The sequence below is a fragment of the Oncorhynchus clarkii genome, chromosome 9, assembly GCF_045791955.1.
Source record: "Oncorhynchus clarkii lewisi isolate Uvic-CL-2024 chromosome 9, UVic_Ocla_1.0, whole genome shotgun sequence".
In the NCBI taxonomy this organism is placed as follows: Eukaryota; Metazoa; Chordata; class Actinopteri; order Salmoniformes; family Salmonidae; genus Oncorhynchus; species Oncorhynchus clarkii.
This window is the reverse complement of record NC_092155.1, coordinates 5655277-5670217: the sequence shown is the minus strand read 5'-3', so window position 1 is coordinate 5670217 and position 14941 is coordinate 5655277. Positions and strand designations below refer to the sequence as shown.

The window sequence follows — 14941 nt, the reverse complement described above, 5'->3', positions numbered from 1 at the left end:
ATAGAGTATCAACCAGGATGGAACCAGACAGTTTAACATAGAGCTTCATCCTGCTGTGTTGACTGTACCTTGTCCATGGGGTTCACAATAATCTCTGAGCCGTAGGCAAAGTCCTGCACAGTGTCCACCCTCACACTGGCACACTGAGGACGGAAGAGAGGAGTTACTGGCATTCTCTCTCACACACACACACACACACACACACGCACGCACGCACGCACGCACGCACATACGCACGCACGCACGCACGCACGCACGCACACACACACACACACACACACACACACACACTTTCTCCCTGTTATGGTAGTGATTATAGCCTCCTTATCATCAGACACCACACACTGCCCCCCCACCCCAACACCACACACTGCCCCCACCCCAACACCACACACTACCCCACCCCCACACCACACACTACCCTCACCCCAACACCACACACTGCCCCCACCCCAACACCACACACTGCCCCCACCCCAACACCACACACTACCCCACCCCAACACCACACACTGCCCCACCCCAACACCACACACTACCCCACCCCAACACCACACACTGCCCCACCCCAACACCACACACTGCCCCTCCCCAACACCACACACTGCCCCCCACCCCCACACCACACACTACCACCACCACATACTCCCCTCCCCCTCCTCACCTTAGCGATGACCCCCAGTATCAGTCTGTTATTGGTGACCATCTCTCTGATAGCCTCCTCATCATCTGACAACACAGGTAGTATGTCAGGTATCAGGTGAGCCACCCTGCCGCCGCCCAGGTAGATCCCAAAATGAGTGAACAACGTCCGAGGTACCTGAATGAATAAATACATTTAGTGTCCCAAATGGCACCCCATTCCCTATATAGTGCACTACTTTAGACCAGAGCCCTATTCCCTATATAGTGCACTACTTTAGACCAGAGCCCTATTCCCTATATAGTGCACTACTATAGACCAGAGCCCTAGTCCCTATATAGTGCACTACTTTAGACCAGATGTGAGCCCTATGGGCCAACTATGAAGGGAATAGGGGGTCAATTGGGACTCAAGCCATAGAGTCGCCTCAGACATTTAACAACATTAAATGTTGTTCCACTTCTACCTCCAGCAGGTCTCCTCTCTGGAACATGGAGTCATACTTTGATGGAGCGTCCTCTTTGGTCGCCGCCTGGTTTTTCCCCTTCTTCGTCTTGTCGTCTGTTCGTGCGGTGATGAACAGCAGGCCGAGGAGCGTCAGAGGAAACATGGTCCTGACACGGAGGAGGAGGAGAGAGGAGGAGAGAGGAGAAGAGAAGGGTGGGAGGAGAAGAGGACTGGAGAGACGGACGGAATATTTTAGGAGGTGAGGCGGAGAGTTGACTGAGAAACGGAGAGACAGAGTGTGGATAGAGAGAGAGAGGGGGAGAGTTGACTGAGAAACGGAGAGACAGAGTGTGGATAGAGAGAGAGAGGCGGAGAGTTGACTGAGAAACGGAGAGACAGAGTGTGGATAGAGAGAGAGAGGGGGAGAGTTCGCTACCAGGATCTTTTTATTAGTCCAGCCTCTAGCCAGGTAGGTGGAGCTGAAGGAATTAGCCCTAACCACTGATCTAAGGTCAGTTTTATCCTTCCCCAAAATGATCAAGTCTAGGATTTGACTGAGCCTGTAAACTGATCCTAGATCTGTGCTTAAGGACACCTCCTACTCACAGCTGCAGATTAGATAGCTCTGGTCCAGGGCGTTTCATGTGGCTTGTTGACACTGAGCTTCGATGTAACGCCTTGGACCAGAGCTGTGGACACTTTTGCTGAGCATTTCATCAATAACAAAGAAAGTCTGCATCACAAGTGGCACCCTACTCCACATATTAGGTCCTGGTCTAAAGTAGTGTACTATGTAGGGAACATGGTGCCATAGGGCTCTGGACTAAAGTAGTGTACTATGTAGGGAATAGGGTGCCATAGGGCCCTGGACTAAAGTAGTGTACTATGTGTAGGGAATAGGGTGCCATAGGGCCCTGAACTAAAGTAGTGTACTATGTGTAGGGAATAGGGTGCCATAGGGCCCTGAACTAAAGTAGTGTACTATGTGTAGGGAATAGGGTGCCATAGGGCCCTGAACTAAAGTAGTGTACTATGTAGGGAATAGGGTGCCATAGGGCCCTGGACTAAAGTAGTGTACTATGTAGGGAATAGGGTGCCATAGGGCCCTGGACTAAAGTAGTGTACTATGTAGGGAATAGGGTGCCATAGGGCCCTGGACTAAAGTAGTGTACTATGTGTAGGGAATAGGGTGCCATAGGGCCCTGGACTAAAGTAGTGTACTATGTAGGGAATAGGGTGCCATAGGGCCCTGGACTAAAGTAGTGTACTATGTAGGGAATAGGGTGCCATAGGGCCCTGGACTAAAGTAGTGTACTATGTAGGGAATAGGGTGCCATAGGGCCCTGGACTAAAGTAGTGTACTATGTGTAGGGAATAGGGTGCCATAGGGCCCTGGACTAAAGTAGTGTACTATGTAGGGAATAGGGTGCCATAGGGCCCTGGACTAAAGTAGTGTACTATGTAGGGAATAGGGTGCCATAGGGCCCTGGACTAAAGTAGTGTACTATGTAGGGAATAGGGTGCCATAGGGCCCTGGACTAAAGTAGTGTACTATGTAGGGAATAGGGTGCCATAGGGCCCTGGACTAAAGTAGTGTACTATGTGTAGGGAATAGGGTGCCATAGGGCCCTGGACTAAAGTAGTGTACTATGTGTAGGGAATAGGGTGCCATAGGGCCCTGGACTAAAGTAGTGTACTATGTAGGGAATAGGGTGCCAGTTGGAACGTAAACAGATTTGGATTTTGAATCAGCATGTATATAAGCTTAACAGAACAATGGTATTATTTCCCAATGTTAAATCCAAGGTCTGAAATTACACCCTAATCCCTATATTAGCCCATTATGTTTGACCCATGGCCCATGGCTCTGGTCAAACGTAGCCTGATCCCAGATCTGCTGTTTAGTGACTATGATTGATTGACCATAGGAGTTGGCAAGACAGCACAAACAGATCTGGGACCAGACTAGAAAACATTTTATTTCCCCATAATGCATCATAACTGTAGGGCTGACAAAATTACGGTACCTTTCCCAAAAAACTCCCTGGTTTTCCAGAAAGCCTGGCTGGAGGATTCCCCTTCTCCTTTAACCGGGAATTTAACAAGTAGGATATTTTTTTATTTAACCTTAATTTATTTAACTAGGCAAGTTAGTTTAAGAACAAATTCTTATTTTCAATGACGGCCTAGGAACAGTGGGGTTGACTGCCTGTTCAGGGGCAAAACGACAGATTTGTACCTTGTCAGCTCAGGGATTTCCGGAACACCGGGGAATTCTGGGAAAGTTACTGGGAAAGTTACTCAGGGATGCTCTGCAGAGAGAGGAATTAATTAATGGATGGCTTGTCCCTCCTCTCCAACCAACCAACCGTACACAACAAGGTCTAAGTTATATAATTAAAGGTGCACTATGCAGAAATCAGTACGCCATCTCCTGGTTGCTAATTTTTTTTGTTGTCTAATTTCATTTTTTTTTGTTGTTGAGACAAGCAGTGTACAGTGTAGAGAATCATTCTAAACCACTGTGAAATATATTTTTAATAAACAAAATAATATTGTATTTTCAGCTCTTTGAAGCTAATGCACAAAACCAAAAGTAAAAAAAAACTTTTAAAAAAAATGAAGAACGGGAAGCATAGAAATAGCACACATAGAACAGATCCACCGTCTTCTTAGACTTGCTTTCAATGAGAATGGCGGATCTAGAACTCACGTTTCTATGTGAATTTGATCGGGGTCGCCCCCCCACATATTGCAGCTTTAGTGATTACTGTTGTTAAAGTGGTGAAAGATAGAAGGAAATGGGTAAATTCATGATTTCCTTCATCAGTCAGTAGTTCCAAAACACACAGCAGGTACTGTAGAGATGGATATTGCTGGGTAATAATAATTGTGGCATATAATGAATGATATGTTAGAGTGGGTGAGAGAGAGAGAGAGAGGGTGAGACAGAGACAGAGACAGAGAGAGAGACAGAGACAGAGAGAGAGACAGAGAGAGAGACAGAGACAGAGACAGAGAGAGAGACAGAGAGAGACAGAGAGAGAGAGAGACAGAGACAGAGAGAGAGACAGAGAGAGAGAGAGACAGAGACAGAGAGAGAGACAGAGAGAGAGACAGAGAGAGAGAGAGACAGAGAGAGAGACATAGAGAGAGACAGAGAGAGAGAGAGACAGAGAGAGAGACAGAGAGAGAGAGAGACAGAGAGACATAGGGTGAGAGAGAGAGAGAGAGAGAGAGACAGACAGAGAGAGACAGAGAGAGACAGAGACAGAGAGAGAGAATTGAGGCACGTCTACAGTTACAGTGAGACAGTAAACGAGCCGTTTTGTTAGTTCTGTCAGTCACACACACAAGCCAGAATCAGCACACTACAGTGTTTAATGATTCAGGTATTTATTTACACAATGTAAAAAAAAAAAGAAGACATTCTGTACAAAATATCATGGTTAGAGAAAGGTCAATGTTAGAGATGGGTACAATCGCAAAGGTCAATATGTACTGGTGTTTTTGTGGTATGAAACATATTAAGAGACACAAGGCTACTGTGTGAACGCTGTGGTAATGCTGCTGTTTCGGAGTGGCAGGTAGCCTAGCGGTCAGAGTGTTGGGCAAGTAACCGAAAGGTCGCTGGTCTGAATACCGGACCTGAGTAGGTGAACAATCTGTTGCTGTGCCCTTGAGCAAGGCACTTTACTCTAATTGCTAATTGTACGATGGGGACCCCACTCTCAGGGGGAGTTGGGATATGGTGACCCTGACCCCACTTCCTGCGGGTGTCTCAGGGGGAGTTGGGACATGGTGACCCTGACCCCACTTCCTGCGGGTGTCTCAGGGGGAGTTGGGATATGGTGACCCTGACCCCACTTCCTGCGGGTGTCTCAGGGGGAGTTGGGACATGGTGACCCTGACCGTGACCCCAAACCTTGCGGGTGTCTCAGGGGGAGTTGGGATATGGTGACCCTGACCTTGAACCCACTTCCTGCGGGTGTCTCAGGGGGAGTTGGGATATGGTGACCCTGACCGTGACCCCACTTCCTGCGGGTGTCTCAGGGGGAGTTGGGATATGGTGACCCTGACCGTGACCACACTCCCTGAGGGTGTCTCAGGGGGAGTTGGGATATGGTGATCCTGACCGTGACCCCACTTCCTGGGGGTGTCTCAGGGGGAGTTGGGATATGGTGACCCTGACCCCACTCCCTTCGGGTGTCTCAGGGGGAGTTGGGATATGGTGACCCTGACCGAGACCCCAAACCCTGCGGGTGTCTCAGGATATGGAGACCCTGACCGTGACCCCACTTCCTGAGGGTGTCTCAGGGGGAGTTGGGATATGGTGACCCAGGCTGTGACCCCACTCCCTGCGGGTGTCTCAGGGGGAGTTGGGATATGGTGACCCTGACCGTGACCACACTCCCTGAGGGTGTCTCAGGGGGAGTTGGGATATGGTGATCCTGACCGTGACCCCACTTCCTGGGGGTGTCTCAGGGGGAGTTGGGATATGGTGACCCTGACCCCACTCCCTTCGGGTGTCTCAGGGGGAGTTGGGATATGGTGACCCTGACCGAGACCCCAAACCCTGCGGGTGTCTCAGGATATGGAGACCCTGACCGTGACCCCACTTCCTGAGGGTGTCTCAGGGGGAGTTGGGATATGGTGACCCAGGCTGTGACCCCACTCCCTGCGGGTGTCTCAGGGGGAGTTGGGATATGGTGACCCTGACCGTGACCCCACTTCCTGCGGGTGTCTCAGGGGGAGTTGGGATATGGTGACCCTGACCGTGACCCCAAACCCTGCGGGTGTCTCAGGGGGAGTTGGGATATGGTGACCCTGACCGTGACCCCAAACCCTGCGAGTGTCTCAGGGGGAGTTGGGATATGGTGACCCTGACCGTGACCCCACTCCCTGAGGGTGTCTCAGGGGGAGTTGGGATATGGTGACCCTGACCCCACTTCCTTGGGGGCGTCTCAGGGGGAGTTGGGATATGGTGACCCTGACCGTGACCCCACTCCCTTCGGGTGTCTCAGGGGGAGTTGGGATATGGTGACCCTGACCGTGACCACACTTCCTGCGGGTGTCTCAGGGGGAGTTGGGATATGGTGACCCTGACCGTGACCCCACTCCCTGCGGGTGTCTCAGGGGGAGTTGGGATATGGTGACCCTGACCGTGACCCCACTCCCTGCGGGTGTCTCAGGGGGAGTTGGGATATGGTGACCCTGACCCCACTCCCTGCGGGTGTCTCAGGGGGAGTTGGGATGTGGTGACCCTGACCCCACTCCCTGCGGGTGTCTCAGGGGGAGTTGGGATATGGTGACCCTGACCCCACTCCCTGAGGGTGTCTCAGGGGGAGTTGGGATATGGTGACCCTGGTCGTGACCCCACTCCCTTCGGGTGTCTCAGGGGGAGTTGGGATATGAAACACCTTTCCACTTGTGTGTAAAAGGACAAATATAAAAACATCCTAAAAATTATTATATTTTAAAAATAAAATACATTGTTATTGACACGTGAACATTTCAATTTCTGGAGATTTTATTTATATATATAAATATACACTCACCTATATACATATTATCAAAATTCCTACTGAAATGAAACGGAATTCCAGAATGACATTTTCATTATGGACTTTCCAGAATTCCCAGGTATCAGCCTGCCATCCAGAGGGTGAAGGGGATGAGGAGGGTGGGAAGCGTGGTGTAAGGGGACATTCCCAGACTGAGAATAGACAGAATTCCCAGGTATCAGCCTGCCATCCAGAGGGTGAAGGGGATGAGGAGGGTGGGAAGCGTGGTGTAAGGGGACATTCCCAGACTGAGAATAGACAGAATTCCCAGGTATCAGCCTGCCATCCAGAGGGTGAAGGAGATGAGGAGGGTGGGAAGCGTGGTGTTAGGGGACATTCCCAGACTGAGAAAAGACAGAATTCCCAGGTATCAGCCTGCCATCCAGAGGGTGAAGGGGATGAGGAGGGTGGGAAGCGTGGTGTAAGGGGACATTCCCAGACTGAGAATAGACAGAATTCCCAGGATCGCCGTCAGCGGAACACTCCTATGATCCCGGATGACAGATTTCAGCCAATCACAGAACTAGAAGTGGGGAAAAAAACGGAAAAGATGGTTTATATTATAGTGATAGACAGGGGAATATTTAGAGGGCAAGTGTGTGTGTGTGTGTGTGTGTGTGTGAGTGTGACAGTTGGGGTGTTGTGCCCTGTAGGAGACTATCTGAGTGCCATAATCATGTCATGAAATACATAACATGTCTCATTTGGTCAATATCAGAAAGCCTTTGTTTTGACTCTTGGGCCTTTGACAAGATAAAACATTTAGGACAGAAAACACATTTTTCTGTATGTCTCAGTCTGTCTCTATCTCTCCCTCCCTCCCTCCCTCTCTTCTAACCCTCCCTCCCACTCACTCTCTCTCCCTCCCTCCCTCTCTTCTAACCCTCCCGCTCTCTCTTTCCCCACTCTCACTCCCTCCCACTCTCACTCCCTCCCACTCTCACTCCCTCCCTCCATCCCACCCACTCTCTCTCCCACCCACTCTCTCTCTCCCTCCCACTCTCACTCCCTCTCTCACTCTCCCACCCACTCTCTCTCTCCCTCCCACTCTCTCTCACTCCCACTCTCTCTCACTCTCACTCCCACTCTCTCTCACTCTCACTCCCTCTCTGTTCCTCCCTCCCTCTCTCCCCCTCTCTCTCCCTCCCTCTCTCACTCCCTCCCACTCTCACTCCCTCCCTCCATCCCACCCACTCTCTCTCCCTCCATCCCACCCACTCTCTCTCCCTCCCACCCACTCTCTCTCCCTCCCACCCACTCTCTCTCCCTCCCACTCGCTCTCTCTCCCACTCTCTCTCTCCCTCCCACTCTCTCTCCCTCCCTCTCTCCCCCTCCCTCTCTCCCTCTCTCTCTCTCTGAAGTAAGCACGTGCCACAGAATGCTATTCTGTCTCTGTCTCTGCTTCTGCTCTGCGGTAGCTGGTCTTTGTAGCCTACATATCAAGTTACAGTCAAATATGTCAAAAGTTGTTGAATAAGTTTCCATCCAGACTGGGCTACTACTGTCCGTCTCAAATGGCACCCTCTTTAGGCTTTGTAGTACACTACTTTGAACAGGGTCTATAGAGTCTGGATAAAAGTAGTGCACTATATAGGGAATAGGGGGCCATTTGGAACACATTTCAGGGCTCATTTTGGGGGAATCATGGTTAGTCTACAAAGGTCCAGAAAACCTCCGCTACCCCTCCTGGCCAACAGTGCTGCCAGTCCTCAACTCTGGTTAAAATCACCTTCCCCGAATACTGCAGTGATTTGGCCTGTCGACAATAGGACCGTTGTTCTCCATTTGTCTTGAGGAACGACACAGGAACCAGATTTCCCACTAGGAACATTTAAGCCACTGACCTAACCTAAAATAGACGTGGGAAACGATATCCCTCTGAATTCTTGACGAGAATAAAAAAAAAAGAAAAAAACAACTAATCGGGGGGGCGGATCTCTCCTGCACTGTTTCGACCAATCCAGTAAATGTGGAGGAGGAGTTAAGATGGCGTGTCACCTTGTTATTAACGGCCAAAAGAGGAAGTGACATCACATCGGCTCTCTTTCCATTTCCCCTGAAAACCGGCTACATCCGGGTCGTTAAAAACACGCCAGTGTTTGTGGATCAACTTGACTAATGTTAAGCCAGTGGCGTGTTTGTGGATCAACTTGACTAAAGTTAAGTCAGCGGCGTGTTTGTGGATCAACTTGACTAAAGTTAAGTCAGCGGCGTGTTTGTGGATCAACTTGACTAAAGTTAAGCCAGTGGCGTGTTTGTGGATCAACTTGACTAAAGTTAAGTCAGCGGTGTGTTTGTGGATCAACTTGACTAAAGTTAAGTCAGCGGTGTGTTTGTGGATCAACTTGACTAAAGTTAAGTCAGCGGTGTGTTTGTGGATCAACTTGACTAAAGTTAAGCCAGCGGTGTGTTTGTGGATCAACTTGACTAAAGTTAAGTCAGCGGCGTGTTTGTGGATCAACTTGACTAAAGTTAAGCCAGTGGCGTGTTTGTGGATCAACTTGACTAAAGTTAAGCCAGCGGCGTGTTTGTGGATCAACTTGACTAAAGTTAAGCCAGTGGCGTGTTTGTGGATCAACTTGACTAAAGTTAAGCCAGCGGTGTGTTTGTGGATCAACTTGACTAAAGTTAAGCCAGTGGCGTGTTTGTGGATCAACTTGACTAAAGTTAAGTCAGCGGTGTGTTTGTGGATCAACTTGACTAAAGTTAAGTCAGCGGTGTGTTTGTGGATCAACTTGACTAAAGTTAAGCCAGTACTTACAGATGAACCTGTAAGTAGACCTGAGCATTTCATTGTGGAGAGATGAACCTGTAAGTAGACCTGAGCATTGCATTGTGGAGAGATGAACCTGTAAGTAGACCTGAGTATTGCATTGTGGAGAGATGAACCTGTAAGTAGACCTGAGCATTGCATTGTGGAGAGATGAACCTGTAAGTAGACCTGAGCATTGCATTGTGGAGAGATGAACCTGTAAGTAGACCTGAGCATTGCATTGTGGAGAGATGAATCTGTAAGTAGACCTGAGCATTGCATTGTGGAGAGATGAACCTGTAAGTAGACCTGAGCATTGCATTGTGGAGAGATTAACCTGTAAGTAGACCTGAGCATTGCATTGTGGAGAGATTAACCTGTAAGTAGACCTGAGCATTGCATTGTGGAGAGATGAACCTGTAAGTAGACCTGAGCATTTCATTACACTTTTTATATGACAAATAAACAAATTTCAAGTAACAAACTTGAACTTAAAGAGGTTGTATTTTATAGTCCTGGTCTAAAGTAGTGCACTATATAGGGAATAGGGTGCCAGTCCTGGTCTAAAGTAGTGCCACTATATAGGGAATAGGGTGCCAGTCCTGGTCTAAAGTAGTGCACTATATAGGGAATAGGGCTCTGGTCTGAAGTAGTGCACTATATAGGGAATAGGGTGCCAGTCCTGGTCTAAAGTAGTGCACTATATAGGGAATAGGGTGCCAGTCCTGGTCTAAAGTAGTGCCACTATATAGGAAATAGGGTGCCAGTCCTGGTCTAAAGTAGTGCCACTATATAGGGAATAGGGTGCCAGTCCTGGTCTAAAGTAGTGCCACTATATAGGGAATAGGGTGCCAGTCCTGGTCTAAAGTAGTGCCACTATATAGGGAATAGGGTGCCAGTCCTGGTCTAAAGTAGTACACTATATAGGGAATAGGGCTCTGGTCTGAAGTAGTGCACTATATAGGGAATAGGGTGCCAGTCCTGGTCTAAAGTAGTGCACTATATAGGGAATAGGGCTCTGGTCTGAAGTAGTGCACTATATAGGGAATAGGGTGCCAGTCCTGGTCTAAAGTAGTGCCACTATATAGGGAATAGGGTGCCAGTCCTGGTCTAAAGTAGTGCCACTATATAGGAAATAGGGTGCCAGTCCTGGTCTAAAGTAGTGCCACTATATAGGGAATAGGGCTCTGGTCTGAAGTAGTGCACTATATAGGGAATAGGGCTCTGGTCTGAAGTAGTGCACTATATAGGGAATATGATGCCAGCCCTGGTCTAAAGTAGTGTACTATATAGGGAATAGGGCTCTGGTCTAAAGTAGTGTACTATATAGGGAATAGGGCTCTGGTCTATAGTAGTGCACTATATAGGGAATAGGGCTCTGGTCTAAAGTAGTGCACTATATAGGGAATAGGGCCCTGGTCTAAAGTAGTGCACTATATAGGGAATAGGGCTCTGGTCTAAAGTAGTGCACTATATAGGGAATAGGGTGCCATTTGGGATGTGTAGCCTCAACTTGTTCTTTTACTAGAACCGATGGAACAGAATGAACAGAACCCGCTGACGGGTTCTACCAGAGAACGGAACTAAGAACAGAGTTCTTTTCAAAACGAGTCATTTCTGCCCGGCGCTCTGTGAACAACAGTTAAACACTAGTCTAGCTTAGCTTCACTCGATGGTGCTCATTTAAAACAGAAACAAATTCAGACTCTCACCAGAACCTGCAGACTAGTCAGCCTAGTCGACTGCAAACGGACTCATTTAAATACCTGCGTTGATGTTATGATAAACTACGGCAACACGGTGTTCTCACTCGGACTGGTTCACATTTGTGACTCGTTTCAGGAAGCAGGGAGTAATGTCGCACGTCACTGTTTCACAGGAGTGATATGATATGGTCATTACTTGAACTGTCTAGCCAGCTAACTTAACTTTAGCTAGCAGTTTAGAAACAAACCAAAACATTGTTCTGAAACTTTCCTGTTTTTTTTTTCTTTCTAGATTGACATATTAAACTACAATCATTTTTTTAAACGGTTGTGTTGATTGGTGTTACGATACACCAGCTATGCTATGTTGGACCATCGGGCCGCTGACGTCAGGCAGCCTGTCGTTTTTTGTGTTTATACTTTCTCCTAAAGGACAAGTTTGACGTCAGACGACAATAGAAGGTTCCTGATGTCACTTGCAATAACTATAAACAGACATGTCAAAAGACGCATTACGAACCAGCTTTACGTCTTGAAATCTACACCCATTCAGCCTCACGTGTGAATCCTTGAAGAGATGGGCGGGGCTTAAAGGCTTACGAGGGTGTGAACGGTGCTGAATGGGCGGGGCTTAAAGGCTTAAGAGGGTGTGAACAGTGCTGAATGGGCGGGGATTAAGGCTTAAGAGGGTGTGAACAGTGCTGAATGGGCGGGGATTAAGGCTTAAGAGGGTGTGAACGGTGCTGAATGGGCGGGGATTAAGGCTTAAGAGGGTGTGAACGGTGCTGAATGGGCGGGGCTTAAAGGCTTAAGAGGGTGTGAACGGTGCTGAATGGGCGGGGCTTAAGAGGGTGTGAACAGTGCTGAATGGGCGGGGCTTAAGAGGGTGTGAACGGTGCTGAATGGGCGGGGCTTAAGAGGGTGTGAACGGTGCTGAATGGGCGGGGCTTAAGGCTTAAGAGGGTGTGAACGGTGCTGAATGGGCGGGGCTTAAGAGGGTGTGAACAGTGCTGAATGGGCGGGGCTTAAGAGGGTGTGAACGGTGCTGAATGGGCGGGGCTTAAGAGGGTGTGAACGGTGCTGAATGGGCGGGGCTTAAGGCTTAAGAGGGTGTGAACGGTGCTGAATGGGCGGGGCTTAAGAGGGTGTGAACAGTGCTGAATGGGCGGGGCTTAAGAGGGTGTGAACGGTGCTGAATGGGCGGGGCTTAAGAGGGTGTGAACGGTGCTGAATGGGCGGGTCTTAAGAGGGTGTGAACGGTGCTGAATGGGCGGGGCTTAAGAGGGTGTGAACGGTGCTGAATGGGTGGAGACATAGAAGAGCTCTTCCCTAGATACCAAAACATTCAAGGGCCATTTATTCAAAAGCGGAGTCACAAGTTTATACAACTTTCAAAGCATAATTACTTTCCCATTGTTTCTCAACTGTAGTGTTTGATATACCATTTTATAGCTCTGAGTCTCTACTTTTGCAACAAAAAAACAAACAATTTCAAATGTTGCTACGTAAGATTGAATCGAGCCGTTGCTACACATTTTCATGTCGGTCTGTCTTTTTTTTTAAGGCATGGGGTACGGGGGCGGTCGATCCCGTTTTGTGGTCCGGGAAACTTGGACAAATCATTTGCTGCATGCCAAATGGCACCATATTCACATAAGGCCCTACTTTAGACCAGAGCAGGACACTACTTTAGACCAGAGCAGGACACTACTTTAGACCAGAGCAGGACACTACTCTAGACCAGAGCAGGACACTACTCTAGACCAGAGCAGGACACTACTCTAGACCAGAGCAGGACACTACTTTAGACCAGAGCAGGACACTACTTTAGACCAGAGCAGGACACTACTTTAGACCAGAGCAGGACACTACTCTAGACCAGAGCAGGACACTACTTTAGACCAGAGCAGGACACTACTTTAGACCAGAGCAGGACACTACTTTAGACCAGAGCAGGACACTACTTTAGACCAGAGCAGGACACTACTTTAGACCAGAGCAGGACACTACTTTAGACCAGAGCAGGACACTACTTTAGACCAGAGCAGGACACTACTTTAGACCAGAACAGGACACTACTTTAGACCAGAGCAGGACACTACTTTAGACCAGAGCAGGACACTACTTTAGACCAGAGCAGGACACTACTTTAGACCAGAGCAGGACACTACTCTAGACCAGAGCAGGACACTACTTTAGACCAGAGCAGGACACTACTTTAGACCAGAGCAGGACACTACTTTAGACCAGAGCAGGACACTACTTTAGACCAGAGCAGGACACTACTTTAGACACTGGCCAAAGTGAGTGCACCATAATAGGCCTATATAGGGGATGCAAAGATTGTCTGCCTTGTCCGTTGCTCTATAAAACATTGGCCCATATTGATGCACATCGTTGATATTGCTCACAGAGTAAAGTAGACTAGTGAACCTTTTTTAGCCTATTTTACTTGAGATCAATCAAATAATCCTGTTTTATCATAACTTACTTTGGAGTTAAGTCTACATTTTTGTATTTATTTTTTTAAATCAAGGCATATAAGCCTATCACCTAAACCAGCAATTACCAGTTCACAGCATTCACCTAATCAATAGATGGATATATTTAAATATTCAAATTCTGCAACTAGTTATAGAAACGGGCAGAGTCCTGATGCATCACTCTGTGAAAACATCTCGCGCGCAACAGTTCCAAGAGCGCACGCAGGACGCACACCCAATGTATCAACACTTATTAGGGACCTATGAAATGTAAGGTCTGTGTAGTAAAACACCGTTATCATATTGCAGTTAGGTGAACGTTTGGGATATATAGCTCTTAATTAAAGATGGCATCTTCATCCGCGCTGCGCGTTAATAAAAAGAAGAAGAAGAAAGGCCAATATCTAGGCCAACATCAATATGTTACCTTGTCTGTCTGAAAGCTGATTGCGCTGCCGTACCGGCAGTAAGTAACGAAATGTTCACAGTTATTCCACAGTAAACTGTACGGTATCTTCCCAACCATTTCCTCCGCTCTCCTGGCAATCTCTTCGCCATCCAACGGTCGTTTCTGCACGGTAGTGTCCATAGCGTTTAGTAGAATTGACGCGCCGTAGGCAAAGTCCTCAACGGTATCCACCCGGATGCTGGCGCTCTTGGATAGAACGCCAAGAACTAAGCGTTTGTTAGTTACCATCACCTGAATGGAAAGCTTGTCCGTTGTAAAGAGTGGCAAGATATCCGGAATCAGATGTGCCACCCGGTTGTCCCCTAAATAGATGCCGAAATGAGTGAATAGAGTCCGGGGAACTTCTAACAAGTCTCCCCGCTGGTACAGGGAGTCTGTGAGTGCGGTGCAGGCGGAGGGATCGGGGACCTCCTCTTTCTCGCAGTGATTTGTAACTATCTTCTTCTCCCTATCTCTCTGTGTGTCGGAAAAAAACAGACCGGTCCTGAACTGATTGAAGACATTGAGGTGAGTGAGGAAGAGTACTTTTTCCAGGAGTAATGTGAGCGAATCCAACATGTTTATTGGAGGTAAATTTCTTGTCCTTGTTTTTTTTTCCCGAGATGTTGTCCTCGCCTCGCGCTCCTCTATCGTCTTCAGCTCGCGGCCAATTTCAACGCGGAGCCCACGTGACGTCGTGAGGGATTCGAGAATCCGATTGGCTGCTGTTTGAAAGCAGACTATTCCGGTAGGTAGTCCTCATTCGAAAGAGAGAGAGAGAGAGAGAGAGAGAGAGAGAGAGAGAGAGAGAGAGAGAGAGAGAGAGAGAGAGAGAGAGAGAGAGAGAGAGAGAGAGAGAGAGAGAGAGAGAGAGAGAGAGAGAGAGAGAGAGAGAGAG

The 14941-nt window shown here is 48.3% G+C and overlaps 2 protein-coding genes across 2 annotated transcripts in view; both read right to left on the bottom strand.

The window, feature by feature from the left end:
* The window catches only part of LOC139417075 (lecithin retinol acyltransferase-like), an 8759-nt gene extending 7310 nt beyond the window's left edge, over positions 1-1449 (bottom strand). The window contains exons 1-3 of the mRNA XM_071166322.1: positions 1110-1449; positions 665-820; positions 69-143 (exon numbers count right to left, since the gene is read on the bottom strand). Of these exons, the coding sequence (XP_071022423.1) occupies positions 69-143; positions 665-820; positions 1110-1253 (375 nt within the window). The 5' untranslated portion in view covers positions 1254-1449. The remainder of the gene's footprint in view (positions 1-68; positions 144-664; positions 821-1109) is intronic.
* Positions 1450-7024: 5575 nt separating this feature from the next.
* Positions 7025-14622, bottom strand: LOC139417074 (lecithin retinol acyltransferase-like). The gene is made up of 2 exons (XM_071166321.1): positions 14023-14622; positions 7025-7177 (listed from the first exon to the last, which is right to left on the bottom strand). Exons 1-2 carry the CDS (start codon positions 14620-14622, stop codon positions 7025-7027), a joined length of 753 nt encoding a protein of 250 aa, XP_071022422.1.
* Positions 14623-14941: the final 319 nt, after the last annotated feature.